Here is a 22,503-nt window from a genome sequence, read left to right as displayed (position 1 = left end):
CTGAACTGTCGAACTTTGTGGTGTGGACTGAACTGACTGAGATAACTAATTTTAACTGGTATGACAATATTAACCTTCATAATCACCAAGCTGACTGATAATTAACTTGGTGTAACTAGGAAAATGGACTGATTTCTTGACTTCGACTGACTTCAATTAGCCCATAAAATTTCCTTAATGAACTGACACTGAATATACTGCCAGCGACGAATTTGCCTTTGAAACGGATTAATTGTCACTAGAACATATTTTTGCTTTAATGCTTTGAGGAATGAAGACTTTGATGGCATATACCTGGACAATGATAAAAATGATGCTTGGGATTAGAGATTGCATTGTTGTGGTTAACTTGTATTGGGGGTTACATTAGTTACGGATCGGTTCCATTTGGGGTTAAGTAGCCTGCTTCTCTGCCTGCCTGTCCGCCTAGTCTCCTGTCCGCCTAGTCTCCTGTCCGCCTAGTCTCCTGTCCGCCTAGTCTCCTGTCCGCCTAGTCGCCTGTCCGCCTAGTCGCCTGTCCGCCTAGTCGCCTGTCCGCCTAGTCGCCTGTCCGCCTAGTCGCCTGTCCGCCTAGTCGCCTGTCCGCCTAGTCGCCTGTCCGCCTAGTCGCCTGTCTGCTTGTCCACCCACCTGTACACCAAACTGCATATCTGCCTGCCTACAAACTTGCCTGCCTACTAGCTTGCCTGCCTGCCTACAAACGTGCCTGCATGCCTACAAACGTGCCTGCCTACTAGCTTGCCTGCCTGCCTACAAACTTGCCTGCCTGCCTGCCTACTGGCTTGCCTGCCTGCCTGCCTACTGGCTTGCCTGCCTGCCTGCCTACTGGCTTGCCTGCCTGCCTGCCTACTGGCTTGCCTGCCTGCCTGCCTACTGGCTTGCCTGCCTGCCTGCCTACTGGCTTGCCTGCCTGCCTGCCTACTGGCTTGCCTGCCTGCCTGCCTACTGGCTTGCCTGCCTGCCTACAAACTTGCCTGCCTGCCTGCCTGCCTACCTGCCTACTGGCTTGCCTGCCTGCCTGCCTACTGGCTTGCCTGCCTGCCTACTGGCTTGCCTGCCTGCCTACAAACTTGCCTGCCTGCCTACTGGCTTGCCTGCCTGCCTATATAACACCAGGCAACAACACTTGTGCAAAGCTTTCCTAAATAAAATCTCTCGGTACTGTTCGTTGTTTCCCTTGAGGTGGGATGGTGGCGTGTGGTTGGTGAGGTGTGGAGGGAAGGTGGAGGTTCTGATGAGGGAAATGGCTAGGGGAGGTCGTTGCTGAGCAGGGACAACATACAGTATACCTGCCGTTTCTCTTTACTGCTACTATTACTACTATAGTCGTTGCATTGGGAAATAACTGCATACGTATAAATGCAAGAATTATGAAAGGACGAAACATGAAACTCAAAAGGCTGCATTTATATGGGAGAAGTTTGATACGACTAATATAGGGTGAACTAACATGGATTTTTTTTTTTTTTTAAGGACCAGTGTTTCAATTTCCTAAAGGTTGTGAAGTTTTGCAGATGGGCATAAACTCTGTAGAAAATTATGGGACTTTCGTGGAGGGATTTGGTACTTTCGTGGAGGGATTTGGTACCTTCGTGGAGGGATTTGGTATTTTCGTGGAGGGATTTGGTACCTTCGTGGAGGGATTTGGTACCTTCGTGGAGGGATTTGGTACCTTCGTGGAGGGATTTGGTACCTTCGTGGAGGGATTTGGTACCTTCGTGGAGGGATTTGGTACCTTCGTGGAGGGATTTGGTACCTTCGTGGAGGGATTTGGTACCTTCGTGGAGGGATTTGGTATTTTCGTGGAGGGATTTGGTACCTTCGTGGAGGGATTTGGTATTTTCGTGGAGGGTTCTGTGACTTTGAGGGCTCTGGGTGCCTCGTAGGGGAATCGGGTGCCTCGTAGGGGAATCGGGTGCCTCGTAGGGGAATCGGGTGCCTCGTAGGGGAATCGGGTGCCTCGTAGGGGAATCGGGTGCCTCGTAGGGGAATCGGGTGCCTCGTAGGGGTGCTCTGTAGGGGGACCTGGGTGCTTCCTAGGGGGATTGGGGAGTTACCTAAAAGGATTTGTGCCTGTAGTGGGATCAAGACATTATGAAGAGGGATCAGGAAATTTTGTCAATGGTCACTGTATTTAGTAGTGGGATACTGTAATTCGTAGTGGGATACTGTAATTCGTAGTGGGATACTGTAATTCGTAGTGGGTTACTGTAATTCGTAGTGGGTTACTGTAATTCGTAGTGAGTTTCCATAATATGAAGTGGGTTTCCATATGTAGTGGGTTTCCGTAATTCGTAGTGGGCTATCGTAATTCATGCTAACATTAATAGTTTATTGTAGGATATTAAAATTATCCTGTCATAACAAAACATCAAATCTTTTACCTTCCTCAGTGATCCTGGTGGTTGTATTTCTCCTGCAGGTGATGTGGAGAGGAGATAGTGAAGGGCCAGTTCCAGGAGGAGGAGGGGGTCTGTTCCAGTGGGGCAGATTCCAGGACTGTATCCCTAGAGAAAGATGTTTCCAGAAATGATGGTAGTGGTTCTCCATCCGTGGAATCTCCAGTGGCTACTGTCAATACTTCTGAAATAAAACGTAAATAGTAGAATGTTTATCCATATACCTACATCGACTCAAGATTTCAGTTTCGTATTGAGAGTACTGATCCACTTTCTTTAAATCTTTTTACCCAACATAAACTTTCTTAAACATATATTCAGCCTTTTGAGTACAAAAGATTACTGCTAATCAGAATAAAATATTATAACATCTATAATAATCCATTTGCAATGTAACTTAACTGCCATGGCTATCACCAAGCGATTATATTCAGCTTTGTGCTCTACGGTTCTCAAAAGGTTGGAAAATAAGTTTATGAAAGCAAGCCTCAAGAACAGTCAAAGGAAACTTGAGATTACTTGGACAGATGCATCTAGAGAGAGTTTTTGTAGTGGCCTTCATCCATAGATATTCCCTGTACTACTGTTAATGCAACTGCCATGAAATATAAATCCTTTGCAATTTTCTGAGAAGCTTGTCATGGGTTCAGTCTTCATACATAAGATGTCTGGGTACACTGACTGCTGTACTTAATGTAACAGCCTGTTGGTGATAATCTTAAGACTTAACTGGTTACTGAATGAATGTATGGCCTATCACTGGAAAGGCTTTGAAAAAAAAAAAAAGTTTTGGCGATTTCCTGTTTCTGGATCATGGCCACACAATTTAATGCAGTACACTGGGTTATAGTGGACTGAGATTGAAATAAATGTGGATGCAGCTGCTGGTGTGACATAGGATGATAGAAAAATTTGGGTTATGAAGTCCCACCCAGACTACGACCTTTGCATCATGTATAAATTTTATACAAGAGTGATGGTTAGAGTTTATTGGTCATTGTCATGCTTTGTACATAAATTACATACAAGAGTGGAGAGAGTACAGCACAACTAAACAGTTTCTTTCCAATATTAAGTACAGTATGTAAGTTCAACACATGAGTTAGAATATACAGAACAATCATACACAGACATCTTGCTACAAGGTGTAACACTGCCTCTGTACAACATGAGTAACTTAGAGACGTCCACCACCACCAGCCTCCAACCTATCAGACCTATTGTAATACTTGAAACTACCACCCATTTGTTGACATGATTTAAGATGGAGTGTACAAGAGATAAAAATGAAATGCCTAGTCTCGAGAGGGGAGACTATGACTATGTAAAAATATATGAACTACCTATTAAGAAATGTACTGCACTAATGTTCATATACTGCAGCTTCATGTATCCTGTGTATGAGTACCGTCTAATTTGTATCATGTACCAAAGTGTAAGGTTTAAGAAAAATAAAACTGATAAAGGACTTACATATTTCCTTCCCCTTTACTGTTTCCAATTGACTTAAGTATTTAGAAGAGAAAAAATAAGTGCTCAAGTGTCACCAAGTCTAAGTTATTGACTTAGTTTTCCAAAGGCATGTCTCCTCCTCCTCCTCCTCCTCCTCCTCCTCCTCCTCCTCCCTCACTCCTTCCCCCCCCCCTCTTCTCCTCCTCCTCCCTCACTCCTTTCTTCCCCACTCTCCTCCCCTCCTCAGTTTTCCAAAGGCATGTCTCCTCTTCCCTCACTTTCCACTCCTCTTCCCTCCACACTTCCTTTACTTCTTCCTTCCGTACCTCCTCTCCCTTCCTCACTTCTTCCTTCCCCCTCTGTACCACTAAGTATCACCAAGTCCGTCATCATCGACTTAGTTTTTCAAAGGCATGACTCCTCCTCCCTTCCCCACTCTTCTCCCCTCCTCACTTCCTTCAGTCTCTCTCCGTCCGCACCTCCTCTCCTTCCCTTACTTCATCATTCTCTCTCTGTACCCCCTCTCTCTCTCTCCGTACCTCCTCTTCCTCCCCTCTCTCCCTCCCTTACACACCCTCAACACTCCTCTATCATCACAAGCCTACTACACCTACTCTCTGTATCCCATGTACAATAGAGACGAAGATTACGAGTGTGGTGTTTGCCTTCTCTCATGCTTTAATCTTCGTATCTTATGTACTGTAGATACAAAGATTTCGAACATGGTCTTTGTTTCTTTTGACCTTTGGAATCTTCGTATCTATATAGGATACGAAGATTTCAATGTCAAAAGACACCTGCCAAGTATCTAAATCTTGTGTTCTAGTTTTTTAAGTTAATTCTCAAATGCAAAGTATTTTGTTTGTCGTTTTTTTTTCATTCATGTGATCTCTCCATTTCAAGTCTGTAGTATGGATCTTTTAAAGTCTTTCAATCGTGTTCACCCAGTCATAATTTAAGTACCCTTTATCATTTCTTTGAACCGTTTTCAATAATATCCATCAACAATGATACGTTTCGGCAAATGAAAGGTTTTGTAAACTTATGTATTTTATTACAATCACTTCAAATGTCACAAATACAAAGTATTTCAGACAATCTTGTGATATATATTCAAAGTATTTCAAACTATATCACCGCGTAACAAAGACGTTTTATGTCCAGTAATTTATTCAGTTACGTTACTAAGTCAAAAAATATCAAAGTTAAAGCTGAAGTCCAATTGCGAGCAGTGGGGAAGAGCATATACCCTCTCACGGTAGGGACAACTCTAGGAGTCTATCCCGCAACCCCCACACGGTTTAGTTATCTGAGTGAAGATACAAGAGCAGAGATTAGACAAAGTTTAAGAAAAGAACCTGTAAGGCAAAGGAAGGAATTAGTACATGGTAAATATACAAAAAGCCTACACATATATACACATACATACACACACACTCCACAAACTAACACTACCCTACAGTTGTCAATCGAGGACCTTCAGCCACCGATCAGAGCTATGGAAGTAAAGATCATCAGGCCACAGGGTCCATGGTACTAACACTGACACTAGGGATTGTATGAAGCAAGCCTCATACAACGCTACATTATACTCTTTTCGCATTAACCTGGCCAGCATAATTAACAACTTACTTTACGTAGCTCAGTGACAAAGTCTTAATCCTTCATAGAACAATTAATCGTGACAAATATAATCTAGTTCATCTAATATTAATGCTTTGCGCTCAAGATGAAGATAGCAGAATTTGGCCAAGTTAAATTAAAAAGGAGTACACACACACGCCATTCTCACAACAACAGCGACAACAAATAAAAATACTCAGCTTATACAGATCACGAAGCAGGAGAGGCGGATGGTCACAGGATGCAGTGTGGGTCCCAAGACGGCAGATGACGCGGCACCCCCTGAAAAAGTAGGAGAGAAAGACTGAATATTATGGTCTGATCACACAAGAAGAATGTATGAATGTATGTATGTATGTGTGTGTGTGTGTGTGTGTGTGTGTGTGTGTGTGTGTGTGTGTGTAATGTATATGTATGTGTAGGAGAAACTTACCCCCATCTCTCTTTGTTGCTGCTCCTCGTCCTCCCCGTCGTCTCTCCCTCCTCCTATCTTCCCTCTTCTCTCTTCTCTCTTCTCTCCTTTCTTCTCTCTTCTTTCTTCTCTCTTCTTTCTTCTCTCTTCTTTCTTCTCTCTTCTTTCTTCTCTCCTTTCTTCTCTCTTCTCTCTTCTTTCTTCTTCTCTCTTCTTTCTTCTCTCGTCCCTCTTCTTTCTTCTCTCTTCTTTCTTCTCTCTTCTTTCTTCTCTCCTCTCTTCCTTCTTCCCTCTTCTCTCTTCCCTCTTCTCTCTTCTCTCTTCACTCTCCTCTCTTCCTCCTCCTCTCTGTCGTCGTCCTTGCATACATCCTGTCCTGAAAAACATAACAACAATGAAATCTATTCATATCTATATCTGTGTGTCCTCCCACCTACAGATCCACATCTATCTGTCTATTTCTGTGTCCACCCATCTATATGTCTATCTGTCCACCCATCTATATATCTATCTGTCTATCTGTCCACTCATCTATATATCTATCTGTCTATCTGTCCACCCATCTATATATCTATCTGCCTATATCTGTGTGTCCACCCATCTACATATCTATAAAGTCTTGATATTAAAAGATTATGCAGATAGGATTTTAAGCTGTGGGGGGAGAGTGAAGTGTGTATGTTGGGGGGGGGGTGTTTTGTAGTGTGGTGTCGTGTGGTGTGGCAGTGTGTGGTGTGGTGTGGCACTGTGGTGTGGCAGGGTGTGGTGTGGCAGGGTGTGGTGTAGCAGTGTGTGGTGTGGCACTGTGGTGTGGCAGGTGTGGTGTGGCAGGGTGTGGTGTAGCAGTGTGTGGTGTAGCAGTGTGTGGTGTTGCAGTGTGTGGTATAGCAATGTGTGGTGTGGCAGTGTGTGGTGTGGCAGTGTGTGGTGTGGCAGTGTGTGGTGTGACACTGTGGTGTGGCAGTGTGTATTGTGGCAGTGTGTAGTGTGGCAGTGTGTAGTGTAGCAGGGTGTGGTGTAGCAGGGTGTGGTGTAGCAGGGTGTGGTGTGGCAGTGTGTGGTGTGGCAGTGTGTGGTATGGCAGTGTGTGGTGTAGCAGTGTGTGGTGTAGCAGAGTGTGGGGTAGCAATGTGTGGTGTGGCAGTGGTTGGTGTGGCAGTGTGTGGTGTAGCAGGGTGTGGTGTAGCAGGGTGTGGTGTAGCAGGGTGAAGTGTGGGACTGTGGTGTGGCAGTGTGTGGTGTGGCAGTGTGTAGTGTAGCAGGGTGTAGTGTAGCAGGGTGTGGTGTAGCAGGGTGTGGTGTAGCAGGGTGTGGTGTAGCAGGGTGTGGTGTAGCAGGGTGTAGTGTAGCAGGGTGTAGTGTAGCAGGGTGTGGTGTAGCAGGGTGTGGTGTAGCAGGGTGTGGTGTAGCAGGGTGTGGTGTGGCACTGTGGTGTGGCACTGTGGTGTGGCAGTGTGTGGTGTGGCAGTGTGTGGTGTGGCAGTGTGTGGTGTGGCACTGTGGTGTGGCAGTGTGTGGTGTAGCAGTGTGCGGTGTGGCAGTGTGCGGTGTGGCAGTGTGTGGTGTGGCAGTGTGTGGTTTGGCATTGTGGTGTGTGTGGTGTAGCAGTGTGTGGTGTATAAGTGTGTGGTATGGCAGTGTGTGGTGTGGCAGTGTGTGGTGCGGCAGTGTGTGGTGTGGCAATGTGTGGTGTAGCAGTGTGTGGTGTGGCAGTGTGTAGTGTAGCAGGGTGTGGTGTAGCAGGATGTGGTGTAGCAGGGTGTGGTGTAGCAGGGTGTGGTGAAGCAGGGTGTGGTGAAGCAGGGTGTGGTGTGGCACTGTGTGGTATGGCAGTGTGGCAGTGTGTGGTGTGGCAGTGTGTGGTGTGGCAGTGTGTGGTATGGCAGTGTGTGGTGTGGCAGTGTGTGGTGTGGCAGTGTGTGGTTTGGCACTGTGATGTGGCAGTGTGTGGTGTGGCAGTGTGTGGTGTGGCAGTGTGTGGTGTGGCAGTGTGTGGTGTGGCACTGTGGTGTGGCAGTATGTGGTGTGGCAGTGTGTGGTGTAGCAGTGTGTGGTGTAGCAGTGTGGTGTGGCAGTGTGTGGTGTAGCAGTGTGTGGTGTAGCAGGGTGTGGTGTAGCAATGTGTGGTGTAACAGTGTGTGGTGTGGCAGTGTGTGGTGTGGCAGTGTGTGGTGTAGCAGGGTGTGGTGTAGCAGGGTGTGGTGTGGCACTGTGGTGTGGCAGTGTGTAGTGCAGCAGGGTGTGGTGTAGCAGGGTGTGGTGTAGCAGGGTGTGATGTGGCACTGTGGTGTGGCACTGTGGTGTGGCAGTGTGTGGTGTGGCAGGGTGTGGTGTGGCAGGGTGTGGTGTGGCAGGGTGTGGTGTGGCAGGGTGTGGTGTAGCAGGGTGTGGTGTAGCAGGGTGTGGTGTGGCAGTGTGTGGTGTGGCACTATGGTGTGTGTGGTGTAGCAGTGTGTGGTGTATAAGTGTGTGGTATGGCAGTGTGTGGTGTGGCAGTGTGTGGTGTGGCAGTGTGTGATGTGACAGTGTGTGGTGTGGGAGTGTGTGGTGTGGGAGTGTGTGGTGTGGCAGTGTGTGGTGTGGCAGTGTGTGGTGTGGCAGTGTGTGGTGTGGGAGTGTGTGGTGTGGCAGTGTATGGTGTGGCAGTGCGTGGTGTGGCAGTGCGTGGTTTGGCAGTGTGGTGTGTAGCAGGGTGTGGCGTGGCAGTGTGTGGTGTGGCAGTGTGTGATGTGGCAGTGTGTGGTGTGGCAGTGTGTGGTGTGGCAGTGTGTGGTGTGGCACTGTGGTGTGGCAATGTGTGGTGTGGCGGTGTGTGGTGTGGCGGTGTGTTGTGTGGCAATGTGTGGTGTAGCAGGGTGTGGTGTAGCAGGGTGTGGTGTAGCAGGGTGTGGTGTAGCAGGGTGTGGTGTAGCAGTGTGTGGTGTGGCAGTGTGTGGTGTGGCAGTGTGTAGTGTAGCAGGGTGTGGTGTAGCAGGGTGTGGTGTAGCAGGGTGTGGTGTGGCAGTGTGTGGTGTGGCAGTGTGTGGTGTGGCAGTGTGTGGTGTGGCAGTGTGTGGTGTAGCAGTGTGTGGTGTGGCAGTGTGTTGTGTGGCAGTGTGTTGTGTGGCAGTGTGTGGTGTGGCAGTGTGTGGTGTGGCAGGGTGTGGTGTGGCAGTGTGTGGTGTGGCAGTGTGTGGTGTGGCAGTGTGTGGTGTTGCAATGCCTGGTGTGACAAATATGAAGTCTAGTAACAGTTACCTTGGCTACCAACAAATACCCTTTCTCACCGTCCACTGCATCAGCCCCATACTTATCCCATTCTCGATGTCACAGACGATTTGCCTCAGTTCAAGAGAGACGCCTGGTAGTGAAGTGGTTGGGGGTGTCCAGGGGGTTGCCAGGTGCTAGTAGACAAGCCAGGGTCAGTCAAATGAGGATGCTTGAACGTTGATAGGATCTTGGGAACGGGCTTTAGGCTTGTGTACAGGATGTCTGAAAAATAGACTTTATTTGAGCAGAGATAATGGCAATAATAATAATAATAATAATAATAATAATAATAAAATAAATAATACGAGTAGTAATAATAATAATAATAATAATAATAATAATAATTAATATTATTGTTATTATTATTATTATTATTATGGTAAACAAAATTATGAAATCAAGCGTGTAGTCGTCAAAATTCACTCCTCCATCCCACAGGGAAAAGTATCCATCCTAAAATATTTCTTCTAATTCTTGTATTGACCCAAGAGAGAGGGTTGGGTGAGGAAATAGCCTGTCCTGTTGTTTGCTGATGATGCTGTACTGCTTAGTAAAGAGTGATGAAGAAGAGGGGGGTAAGATGATCATGAAAGTATACAAATCGTTGCATGACGATAATGTAATCTCCACACTATACTGTAGTTCGGAAGCGAAAATTGAACTTTCCTTGAATAATACTAAGAGTCTGAGATGTAAAAACGAATCATCCGAGAGGAGCATGAGGAGTTATGTGGAGACAAGCAGATGAGGAAGCTTAAGAGCGTTCGGGTGTTGATGTGCATGTGCTGGAAGGGTTAGCCAAGGGTAGGGAACTGAGAATGGCAGACTGACAAAGAGTGTGTCACTGAGGTGGGAGGAGAGGTGGAGGGGAGAGAGAGGGGAGGGGAGGGAAGGGGAGAGGGGAAAGGTGCAACAGTGATGGTTGAACAGAGGTAGAGGTAGACGCAAGGAAGCAGAAGTTACATAGAGACCTGAAAAAGTGGACGGATAGGGAAAAGGTGAGAGACGTGGAGAAGTGACTGGGTACATATAATTTGAAGCAGACTGAGGAGGTGCGAGGCATGAGCAGGGTGGTTTACAACAGAAATATGTGCAGCTTGTGGAGTTGTGTTTGGGGTTAGAAGGTGAGGTAAGGGAAGAAAAGGAACAGCATGGTGGAGTGATGAGGTGAAACGAATTGTGGAAGAGAAGCATATACTCGTACAGTGGCAGGATGGGGAGTAGAGAGATGGAGGGAGTGGAGAGACGAATGATAATTGTTTTTGAGTGAGAATGGTGAGAAAATAGAAGAAAAGAAAAAAAGAATGGATAAAGAATTTGGAAGAACGGTGAACCCCGACTGTCAAGTGAAGGGAATGTAAGACTGCTTTGGAGAGAGGCTGAGAGAGAGGGTGACGGGGTAGGTAGCAGAGAGATGAAAAGTAAAAATTGAAGACTGCCAGTGAAGATAAGCGAAAGTGATCAAATGAAGGGAAATCTCAACGAGCTGCTGCAGTGCTGAGAACGAAAGCTGTGCTAATATTAAGTAGTGGGAGCAATAATTATGATTCAGCTCCAAAATCCATCCGTCCTTATGTTAGTGGTTAGGATGGAATGGATTAGGCTAGGTTAGAAAAAGTTAGATTAGGTTCAGTTAGACTAAGTTAGGTTAGGTTCAGTTAGACTAAGTTAGGTTAGGTTCAGTTAGACTAAGTTAGGTTAGGTTCAGTTAGACTAAATAAGGTTAGATTAAATTAGGTTATGCTGGGTTAGACTAAATTTGTTGGAACGATATGACTGGGGACGGATTGACTTTGGGGTCGGTTGGGCCAGAAAGCTAAGTGACTGGGGAATGGCTGAAAGAAGGGGCAAGAAATGATGTATTAAATAATAAACTGGCACTGCAATAACAGAAGGGGCAAGGAGGAAGGAAGAGATCAGTAGCAGAGGAGTGTGTGAGCCTCTACTGACAGTCAAAATGGGGAAAGTACCCGGGAAAGATGGAGTGTTTGGTGATGTATAGGTGAGACATAGTGACTGGAAAGATGGAGAAAGTGTAGATTGGCCTGGGGACTGGAAGTAAGGATTAATAGTTCCATTCTAAAGAAGGAAAGAGGAAAAGGAGTATATGGCAGTTATGGGGATATAGCGTACTGTATGTATTCTTAGTGCAGTGGGAAAGACAAATGGTAGGGTAGTTGTCAGCAGTGTTAGGAAGAAACAAGGGACTGTTTGGAGAGGAATATGAGGTTCTTAGGAAGAGGGACAAGTGTGTAGACCAGATATTCTCTCAACAATGTGTACTGGAAAAATATCTAGAGAAGAAAATGCTGCCTTCGTGGTTCTGGAGGAGGCATACAATGGTGCAGTTAAGCAACGTGGAAGATGCTGAGAATTAGAGTAGAAAGGAAGTTGATGGATGCAGTTAAGAAGTGTGTGTGAGGGCGAAAAAGCAACAGTGCGTGTGGACTCTGAACTGAGGGAGATCTTTAATTTGAATATTGAATTAACCATGGATCTGTAATGTCTGTGGTCGTTGAACGGGCATAGGAGGGATGGAGAGCTGCAGGTACAGTGAGGGAGGTGACAAAGAATACGGAGGTGTGCATGGAAAGTAAAGGAATAGGGAAGTGAGCATGGAAAGTAAAGGATTAGGGAGGCGACCATGGAAAGTAAAGAAGTCGTTGCATGATCCCAACTCTAACGTATGGAAGTGAAGCTTGGGAATCTGCTAGAGGGAAAGTCGAGAGGAGTGGAAACGAGGTTTGCGAGACGAGTGTGTGGCGTTAACGTGGAGACAGGCAAATGAGGAAGACTGGGTGCGTTGTGGTGGTGGTGGTGGTGGTGATATACTGGGATGTGATGCTTTAAAAAAATGGGGTGGACAGGTGGAAAGCATGGACAATGGCGAGACTGAGTAGGAGAGTGTATGTGAGTGAGACCGTGGAGGGGGAGATCAAGGATGAGGTGGAAGGGGAGATGGAGGATGAGGTGAGGGGAAGAGAGAGGGAAGGGAGATCGAGGGTGAGGTGGAGGTACAGGGTGAAGAGGTAAATAAACGAGAACGGTGTGAACTAGAGGGATGGCAGCCTGATGACAGAGGACACGGCGATGTGGATGCAGTTTCAGGCTTGTGACTGTGGATGCTAATGGCTTGACTCTTCCTGCCACCAGGCGATTGTCTTCATTTTACGGATCTCTCGTACTCAAGGGAAATAAGTCGCCCTCGCACCACCTGTGAAATAATAATAATTATAATAATAATAATAATAACAATAATAATAACAATATTAATAATAATAATAATAATAATAATAATAATGATGATGAGGATGAGGATGATGATGATGAGGAGGAGGAGGATGATGATGAGGAGGATGAGGATGATGATGATGAGGATGATGATGAGGATGAGGAGGAGGAGGAGGAGGATAATAATAAATTCATCCTTCAGCATATCCTTTCTTGGTCTATCAGGAGCGTAGGGGTGCGGGGCTAGGCTTTTCACTCCAGGTATTTATGCTGAGTGAAAATCTGCCCAGTAATCTGTCTCTCAATTCACTCCCTATCCCTCGAAAGGAGGAAGCGAACTGCAGGATGAGGGCAACTGCAGGATGAGGGCAACTTCAGCCTGCAGTCCAGTGAGTATATAGACACCTTATTCAATCAGGCACCTCTAACTTGATTATATCCCAGCAGAAACCATCATGAAATACCACAAATAATAGTAGAATAAGCGTCATAGTAATAAAGGGAACATCATCCTAAATAAACTCGTAATGATGCCAAGAAAGCCGGCACATTTACCCACGGACATACATACCTTATTTCAAAAACAGTCTCCTTTAACTAAATTATGTCCCAGCACAAAACAACTCGAATTACCACAAACAATAGTAAGAAAAGCGTGGCATTAGTAAATCTAGAATGATCTCACCTCTGCCGTCCATCCACGTATCCTTCTCCCGTCAGGTCCGCTGGGCAAATGAGGAGGACAGAGCGGGGTTAGAGGTTCAGAGGATTCGAATCTGGAGGTGAACTTTGCAATGCACGGTTCGAACAGCTGGTATTTATTCATTTTCTATTGTTCTTGTTAACTCCAAATTATTTTTATACAAATCAGGGGAGATATTCTGAACTAGAGACGTTAAATATGGTCTTCGTTAACCCCAACAACACGAGGGGACTTTCAAAAATTAAAAGGTTAGTATCTGGATGGTGAACTCACCTAGAACAGATTCGAACAGGCGATATTAACTCTCCCCTGGTAGTTCTCTCTATTGCTTGATCTCAGCTAACACCAGAAGATTTAATTAAGCCTAGAATGAGCCTTCAGGAGCCCTTGATTATTATTACAGTCACCAATAACCCTCTCATAGCTTATTCAAATCAGGATGGTAACTCATCAAGGGAGCGTTAGGACAGCAGATATTAACTGCTTCACTGCCATGATTTCTTCTCTTGCTTACTCTTATCTCCAGATGATGTTACACTAATCAGGAGAATTTTCCAGGGTATCACCCTTCCCCGTGTACACATTACGGGCACAATAGGGAAGGAAGGTTGCAGGCACACTGAGGTGGTGGGAAAGAATAGGAAGGTTAGCATGAAAAGTAAAGGCATAGGGAAATGAGCACGGAAAGTAAAGAAATCGTTGCATGAGAGTATTGTGATCCTCCCTCTAACGTATAGAAGTGAAGCTTGGGAATATGCTGGATGATTAGTTGAAAGGAGTGGGAGTTGTGTGAAAGGAGTGTGTGGAATTACGTGGAGAGATACAAATGAGGAAGTCTGGGACCTTTGTGGTGTTGGTGGTGATGTGCTTGGATGTGATGTGTTAAAAAGGTGGGGTGGAAATGTGGAGAGAATGGACAATGTTGAGACTGAGTAGGAGATTGTGTACAGGAGTGAGGTGGAGGGGGAGAGAGCGGGAGGGGGAGTTCGACGATGAGTTAGAGGGGGAGAGAGGGCAAGGGCCAAGCAAAGATAGGGGAATATTAACTACTCATTTTAACTTAAAATTGCCATCTCTCCATCTTCCAATAGACTTATGCTAGCCAAAATGAATTGCAATGGGAAGGGCGCAGAGCTATAGCACTGTCTTTTTCTGCCACCAGGTGAAATCAGCTGCAAAGGAAGAAAATATGGGCCGCTAAGGTTTTAAAAAGAAAATCAAAGGGGTATAGGAGAGCGTGTAAATGAGGAGAGGGGGGAGGGGCCAAGGTTGAGGGAAGATTTTGTCTAAGAGTGAAAGTGGTGAGTTGGGGGTAGGGCATCCCACTGGCAGAGGACAGTGACATAGATACGCTTTCCTTGTAGTCATCCCTTCCAGGATTAGGGTATCCGACTACAGAGACTGATATTATAATTATCACACTGAATAAACCATGTGGCAGACTTACAGATCCTTGCAGCATCTCTTTCACATTCAATATTTCACTCTGACATTTTCTTGTATGTTGGCATTCCAGTAAGACTGAGCCTGTGCAGGTTGGTTGAGGCTTTACTGCTTACGCACTCCACTCAAGGATGAGTGAGGCTAGTCACTCTTATCTTAAATGTCAGGACCAACTTGCCTAGACCGAGACTCCTACGCTCCTCATGGAGCAACACAGGATTAGATGATGATAACATTTCAGCAGCAACACAGGTTGCACAAGTAACACCTATCTATCAGTTTATTGCCAGACATCTTAATCTCATAAGGGGTGGCCACAAACAAATCACCTCAATGTCTGCCATTTCGAAGAGAATATCGAAATGTTATGTACTGAATAAACCACCAAGAGATTTACGAAACCTCCAAAGCCACTTAAAATAAGACTAATATTCTCATCTGCAGATTATCCACTTGTCAAAATCTCTTGACTGTGATGTACCAGATACTTGGTACCGGTAAATGTAGAAACTGTAGTTTTAAGGGGTTCCTGACATAATTGGTAATATTTCTAAAGTTGAGATTATTTGGAGGTAGTAAGAATAAAATTGAACACACTCGTCAAACGGGTAACGTGCGTCGTACCATGAAATTGTCAGAGGGTGGAGTTAAAAGAAAATAATGGTGAGCAAAAGAATGGCTGGGATGGGATGAAAATTCCCTGGGCAATGGGACTGGAATCGAAAGCAGACCCTGTGAAAACTGGTGCTGTAGAAAAAGTTGAGTGGTAGTTTTACCTCAAAATATCCTCCAGAACTAGTTTTCTGGCAGTAAAAGAACAGGTGTGTGACAAGGAACTGAGTGTGGCTAAAATATCCTGTAAAAAGATGTCGCTCGGCTGAAGAGGTTAAGAAAAGCCTTTTGTGCTGATGAGATTTATTACAGCTAGGCCTACATCTAACCTCCCCACTTTGCAAACCCACTCCTTAGCTGAACATAACTGTCAGGAGAATTCAAGGATAAAATGCAAAGGGCATCCCCGGTGTCAATGCTAACCTATACAAGCAAGCTGCTGTCGTGAATCCAGTGGACTGCAGGCTGAAGTTTCCCTGAAATGCGACATTTTCAATATAGATAGATAGATAGATAGATAGATAGATAGGTAGATAGATAAATAGATAGATATTACTGGCGCTATACTCGTATATTTCACTGGCACGGCATGCGCGCATCCCCGCCCTGGACTCTCTGGAGAGCGTTTTGAGGGACAATTTTTTTGCTCAACAGGAAAACATAAAACGCGGTCCTGAGTTAGGATCGACGGTTGTGACGTCATTTTTGCGTCATCATGACGTCAGGGATTCTCCCTCAACATACCCCCCCCCACCCTGTCACAAGAAGACCAGAATTGGATAGCGTTTTAATCTTACGACAACATCAAACTTTATAGTTCTCCATTCAATATGGTACTCATCCAACACAGCTACATTCAAGGAACACACCTGTATGTAGAAATCTTAAAAATAATACTAAATAACTGTGTAGTTTTGAAAAGTTGAATACAAAAACGTCAAATCGAGTAGCGGAAATGACGTCATAAGTACCCCCGAAGTACTGAACACACACCCCTACTACTCATACAGCCATATTCTACCTTCCTTTTTTTCTACAGACTTACTCGAAATCCATATTGAATTAAACTGAAGCACGTAATTCAAACTAATTTACCATTATAGGGACTTGAGGAAGGAAATTTAAGAGGGTGATGCGTGACGTCACAAGTTTTCCCGCCACCATCACACACAGCTCACAGGTGTCACTGGGAAGATTCCAAATAGTTTTTATTTAATCCAATAAAGCTACCTTTAAGAGAGTGACTGACTGTTTTTTACCATAAGAGTCTGTAGAAATTTAGTAACAGATATCGCAGCATGGGTAAGGAGTCGCTAGAATTGGGAATTAATTACAAAAATACCCATCGCAATTTAATCATCTATCGCTATTTCGTAACTTTTACTTGTCAACGCGGGGGGTTGTTGAGCTGGGCCTGGGGAATCTCGAGTCAGTGTGAGAACGACCGTTGGTAGCGTAGGTTATGCGGATGCTCTCGCAATCCCTTCGCTTCTTCCTCTTCCGCTACCCCTCCTCCTCCTCTCTTCATGATTCGTTTCTCGTGGTTTCTCATTTTTGTATTCTTTATTTTACTTATCCTTTTCATATTATCTCCCATATATACTCGGTAATTCCATTCATGTGCCCTCAAAATTGAATATAATCCTCTGCCACCAGCAAAAATAAATTTAATGTGACGTCCCCGACCTGAAGAAAAAAAAAATGATAGTAATAAATGCAAAAGTTGTATAATTCAACAATAAATATTAGTACCAACATCTTAATAACAGTATTGCACCAGTACTATTTTTTTTTTTTCCATCATACCTAAACTGCATAACAAGGACAAAAGATTTAGTGGTAGTTGTAACAGTAGTAGTAGTAGTAGTGTAGTGGTGGTGGTAGTTGTAGTAGCAGCAGTAGTAGTAGTAGCAGTACTAGTGTAGTGGTGGTAGTAGTAGTGGTAGTAGTAGTAGTGTAGTGATGGTAGTAGTAGTAGTAGGAGAAGGACCAGGAGTGGTATTAGTAGAAGTAGTAGGATGAGTGGTAGTGGTAGTAGTTAAGTATTACTGTAGCAGACGTAGTAGTAACTACTAGTAGTAGCAGCAGTAGTAAGAATAGAAAATGTCAGCCTGCCGTCCAGCCTATTTGTCCAGCCTGCTGCCAAGCCTACTTGCATACTTGCTTGCCTGCCTGCTTGTGTGTTTGCCACCTACCAGCCTGCTGTCTACCTGCCAGCCTGCCTGTCTGCTTTCCTGCCTGCCTACCTGCCTCCTTACCTACTTGCCTTCACGCCAGCCTACCTGCTTACTTGTCTTCCTCCCAGCCTACCTGCCTACTTGCTTTCCTGCCAGCCTACCTACCTCCCCTACTTGCTTGCCTGTCTGTCTGCCTTCCCGGCAGCCTACCTCCCGGCCTGCCTTCCCGCCAGCCTACCACCCTACTTGCCTGCGTGCCTAGCTCTTCATTCCAGCCCACCTGCTAGCTTGCCTGTCTAATTACCCACCAAGAGAGGTAGGCAGGACAGGTTGGCAGGCAGGCACGTAGGCGAGTAAGAAGCTAAGCAGGTAAGCAGGCAAGCGATCTGGTAGCCAGACAGGGAGGTAAGAGGCAGTCAGGTAGACAAGTAGGCAGGTAGACTGATACGCAGGCAAACAGATAGGCAAGTAGGTAGCCAGGGAGGTTGGCAGGTAGCCAAGGTAACAAGAAGGCATGTAGGAAGGCAGGTAGGTAGGTAGGCAGCAGGTAGTCAGACAGGATGGTAGTCAGACGGGAAGGCAGACGGACAAACAGGGAGAGTGGTATGCAGCAGGTAGGTAGGTGGGCAGGCAGGAGGCCAGCAGTCAGGTAGGCAGACAAGCAGGAAGGCAGGTAGTAAGGTAGACAGTCTGCCTGGCTTCCTGCCTGCCTCCTTGCTTACCTGCTTGGCTGTCTGTTGCCTACTTGCCTACCTGCTGGCTATGCCTGCCTGCTTACCTTTTACTACTGTAACTACATACCTGCTCTCCTGCTTGCCTGCCTATCCGCCTACCTACCCTGCGTTTTTTAACTGAATATCATCAGTAAAGACAGCGAATCCTCACTCAAAATAATCACTAACACATTTAACTATTTTTATAAAAATCAACTATCTCTAAGCTATTAATTGATTTAGGGTGATCTGTTATAAAAGACCATAATAACACACATAATGGAGATAATAAAGTAACGCCAACTCACTCGTCTGGGTTGATATCACCTGAAATGTGACATTTTCAATATATATATATATATATATATATATATATATATATATATATATATATATATATATATATATACTGTATAGATAGATAGATAGATATTACTCGCGCTATATACTCGTATATTTTCACTGGCGCGGGATGCGCGCATCCTCCCATCCTCTCTGGAAAGCGTTTTCAGGGGCGATTTTTTTTGCTCAACAGGAAAACATAAAACGCGGTCCTGAGTTGGATTTTTTTGCTCAACAGGAAAACATAAAACGCGGTCCTGAGTTGGATTTTTTTGCTCAACAGGAAAACATAAAACGCGGTCCTGAGTTAGATTTTTTTTTTTTTTTTTTTTTCTTTTTTTTCTTTTTGCTCAACAGGAAAACATAAAACGCGGCCCTGAGTTGGATTTTTTTACTCAACAGGAAAACATAAAACGCGGTCCTGAGTTAGATTTTTTACTCAACAGGAAAACATAAAACGCGGTCCTGAGTTAGATTTTTTTACTCAACAGGAAAACATAAAACGCGGTCCTGAGTTAGATTTTTTCTAAACAGGACAACATAAAACGCGGTCCTGAGTTAGGATCGACGGTTGTGACGTCATTTTTCTGTCATCATGACGTCAGGGATTCACCCTCATACTCCCCCCCACCCTGTCACAAGAAGACCAGAATTGGATAGCGTTTTAATCTTACGACAACATCAAACTTTATTGTTTTCCATTCAATATGGTACTCACCCAACACAGCTACATTCAAGGAACACACCTGTATGTAGAAATCTTAAAAATAATACTAAATAACTGTGTAGTTTTGAAAAGATTAATAAAAAAACGTCAAATCGGGTAGCGGAAGTGACGTCATAAGTACCCCCGAAGTACTGAACACATATCCCTACTACTCATACAGCCATATTCTACCTTCCTTTTTTTCTACAGACTTACTCGAAATCCATATTGAATTAAACTGAAGCACGTAATTCAAACTAATTTACCATTATAGGGACTTGAGGTAGCAAATTTACGAGGGTGATGTGTGACGTCACAAGTTTTCCCGCCACCATCACACACAGCTCACAGGTATCACTGGGAAGATTTCAAAGAGTTTTTTTTTAATCCAATAAAGCTACCTTTAAGAGGGAGACTGACTGTTGTTTACCATAAGAGTCTGTAGAAATTTAGTAATAGATATCGCAGCATGGGTAAGGAGTCGCTAGAATTGGGAATTAATTACAAAAATACCCATCGCAATTTAATCATCTATCGCTATTTCGTAACTTTTACTTGTCAACGCGGGGGGTTGTTGAGCTGGGCCTGGGGCATCTCGAGTCAGTGTGAGAACGACCGTTGGTAGCGTAGGTTATGCGGATGCTCTCGCAATCCCTTCGCTTCTTCCTCTTCCGCTCCCCCTCCTCCTCTCTCTTCATGATTCGTTTCTCGTGGTTTCTCATTTTTGTATTCTTTATTTTACTTATCCTTTTCATATTATCTCCCATATATACTCGGTAATTCCATTCATGTGCCCTCAAAATTGAATATAATCCTCTGCCACCAGCAAAAATAAATTTAATGTGACGTCCCCGACCTGAAGAAAAAAAAAATGATAGTAATAAATGCATAAGTTGTATAATTCAACAATAAATATTAGTACCAACATCTTAATAACAGTATTGCACCAGTACTATTTTTTTTTTTCCATCATACCTAAACTGCATAACAAGGACAAAAGATTTAGTAGTAGTTGTAACAGTAGTAGTAGTAGTAGTGTAGTGGTGGTGGTAGTTGTAGTAGCAGCAGTAGTAGTAGTAGCAGTACTAGTGTAGTGGTGGTAGTAGTAGTGGTAGTAGTAGTAGTGTAGTGATGGTAGTAGTAGTAGTAGGAGAAGGACCAGGAGTGGTATTAGTAGAAGTAGTAGGATGAGTGGTAGTGGTAGTAGTTAAGTACTACTGTAGCAGACGTAGTAGTAACTACTAGTAGTAGCAGCAGTAGTAAGAATAGAAAATGTCAGCCTGCCGTCCAGCCTGCTGCCAAGCCTACTTGCATACTTGCTTGCCTGCCTGCTTGTGTGTTTGCCACCTACCAGCCTGCTGTCTACCTGCCAGCCTGCCTGTCTGCCTTCCTGCCAGCCTACCTGCCTCCTTACCTACTTGCCTTCACGCCAGCCTACCTGCTTACTTGTCTTCCTCCCAGCCTACCTGCCTACTTGCTTTCCTGCCAGCCTACCTACCTCCCCTACTTGCTTGCCTGTCTGTCTGCCTTCCCGGCAGCCTACCTCCCTGCCTGCCTTCCCGCCAGCCTACCACCCTACTTGCCTGCGTGCCTAGCTCTTCATTCCAGCCCACCTGCTAGCTTGCCTGTCTAATTACCCACCAAGAGAGGTAGGCAGGCAGGTAGTTAACAGGTTGGCAGGCAGGCACGTAGGCGAGTAAGAAGCTAAGCAGGTAAGCAGGCAAGCGATCTGGTAGCCAGACAGGGAGGTAAGAGGCAGTCAGGTAGACAAGTAGGCAGGTAGACTGATACGCAGGCAAACAGATAGGCAAGTAGGTAGCCAGGGAGGTTGGCAGGTAGTCAGGTAGCCAAGGTAACAAGAAGGCATGTAGGAAGGCAGGTAGGTAGGTAGGCAGCAGGTAGTCAGATAGGATGGTAGTCAGACGGGAAGGCAGACGGACAAACAGGGAGAGTGGTATGCAGCAGGTAGGTAGGTGGGCAGGCAGGAGGCCAGCAGTCAGGTAGGCAGACAAGCAGGAAGGCAGGTAGTAAGGTAGACAGTCTGCCTGGCTTCCTGCCTGCCTCCTTGCTTACCTGCTTGGCTGTCTGTTGCCTACTTGCCTACCTGCTGGCTGTGCCTGCCTGCTTACCTTTTACTACTGTAACTACATACCTGCTCTCCTGCTTGCCTGCCTATCCGCCTACCTACCCTGCGTTTTTTAACTGAATATCATCAGTAAAGACAGCGAATCCTCACTCAAAATAATCACTAACACATTTAACTATTTATATAAAAATCAACTATCTCTAAGCTATTAATTGATTTAGGGTGATCTGTTATAAAAGACCATAATAACACACATAATGGAGATAATAAAGCAACGCTAACTCACTCGTCTGGGTTGATATCACCTGAAATGTGACATTTTCAATATATATATATATATATATATATATATATATATATATATATATATATATATATATATATATATATATACTGTATAGATAGATAGATAGATATTATATACTCGTATATTTTCACTGGCGCGGGATGCGCGCATCCTCTCATCCTCTCTGAAACCGTTTTGAGGGGCGATTTTTTTTGCTCAACAGGAAAACATAAAACGCGGTCCTGAGTTAGATTTTTTGCTCAACAGGAAAACATAAAACGCGGTCCTGAGTTAGATTTTTTTTTTTTTTTCTCTTTTTTTTTTTTTTATCAACAGGAAAACATAAAACGCGGTCCTGAGTTAGATTTTTTGCTCAACAGGAAAACATAAAACGCGGTCCTGAGTTAGGATCGACGGTTGTGACGTCATTTTTGCGTCATCATGACGTCAGGGATTCTCCCTCAAACTTACCCCCCACCCTGTCACAAGAAGACCAGAATTGGATAGCGTTTTAATCTTACGACAACATCAATCTTCATCATTTTCCACTCAATTTGGTACTCATTCAACACAGCTTCATTCAAGAAACACATCTGTATCTAGAAATTTTAAAAATAATACTAAATAACTGTGTAGTTTTGAAAAGATGAATAAAAAATCGTCAAATCGAGTAGCGGAAGTGACGTCATAAGTACCCCCGAAGTACTGAACGCACACTCCTACTACTCATACAGCCACATTCTACCTTTCCTTTTTTCTACAGACTTACTCGATATCCATATTGAATTAAGCTGAAGCACGTAATTCAAACTAATTTACCACTATAGGGACTTGAGTAAGTTAATTTACGAGGGTGATGTGTGACGTCACAAGTTTTCCCAACATAACATATAGCTCACAGGTGTCACTGGGAAATGGCAAAGTTTTTTTTTTAATCCAATAAAACTACCTTTAAGAGGGTGACTGACTGTTGTTTGCCACAAGAGTCTGTAGAAATTTAGTAACATATATCGCAGCATGGGTAAGCTGTCGCCAGAATTGGGAAATAAAACAAAAATACCCATCGAAA

The 22,503-nt window shown here is 44.6% G+C and overlaps 1 protein-coding gene across 1 annotated transcript in view; it reads right to left on the bottom strand.

Moving 5' to 3' along the window:
- Positions 1-2,389: 2,389 nt before the first annotated feature.
- Positions 2,390-22,503, bottom strand: part of LOC145398794 (mitochondrial disaggregase-like) — a 33,136-nt gene continuing 13,022 nt past the window's right edge. The window contains exon 9 of the mRNA XM_080271603.1: positions 2,390-2,583. Within this exon, the coding sequence (XP_080127729.1) occupies positions 2,390-2,583 (194 nt within the window). The remainder of the gene's footprint in view (positions 2,584-22,503) is intronic.

This window comes from Coenobita brevimanus, chromosome 46 (assembly GCF_032717465.1).
Source record: "Coenobita brevimanus isolate Jiangsu-jjx chromosome 46, ASM3271746v2, whole genome shotgun sequence".
NCBI lineage: Eukaryota > Metazoa > Arthropoda > Malacostraca > Decapoda > Coenobitidae > Coenobita > Coenobita brevimanus.
Note: the sequence above shows the minus strand (reverse complement) of the source record. Positions and strands in the feature narration are given on the sequence as shown.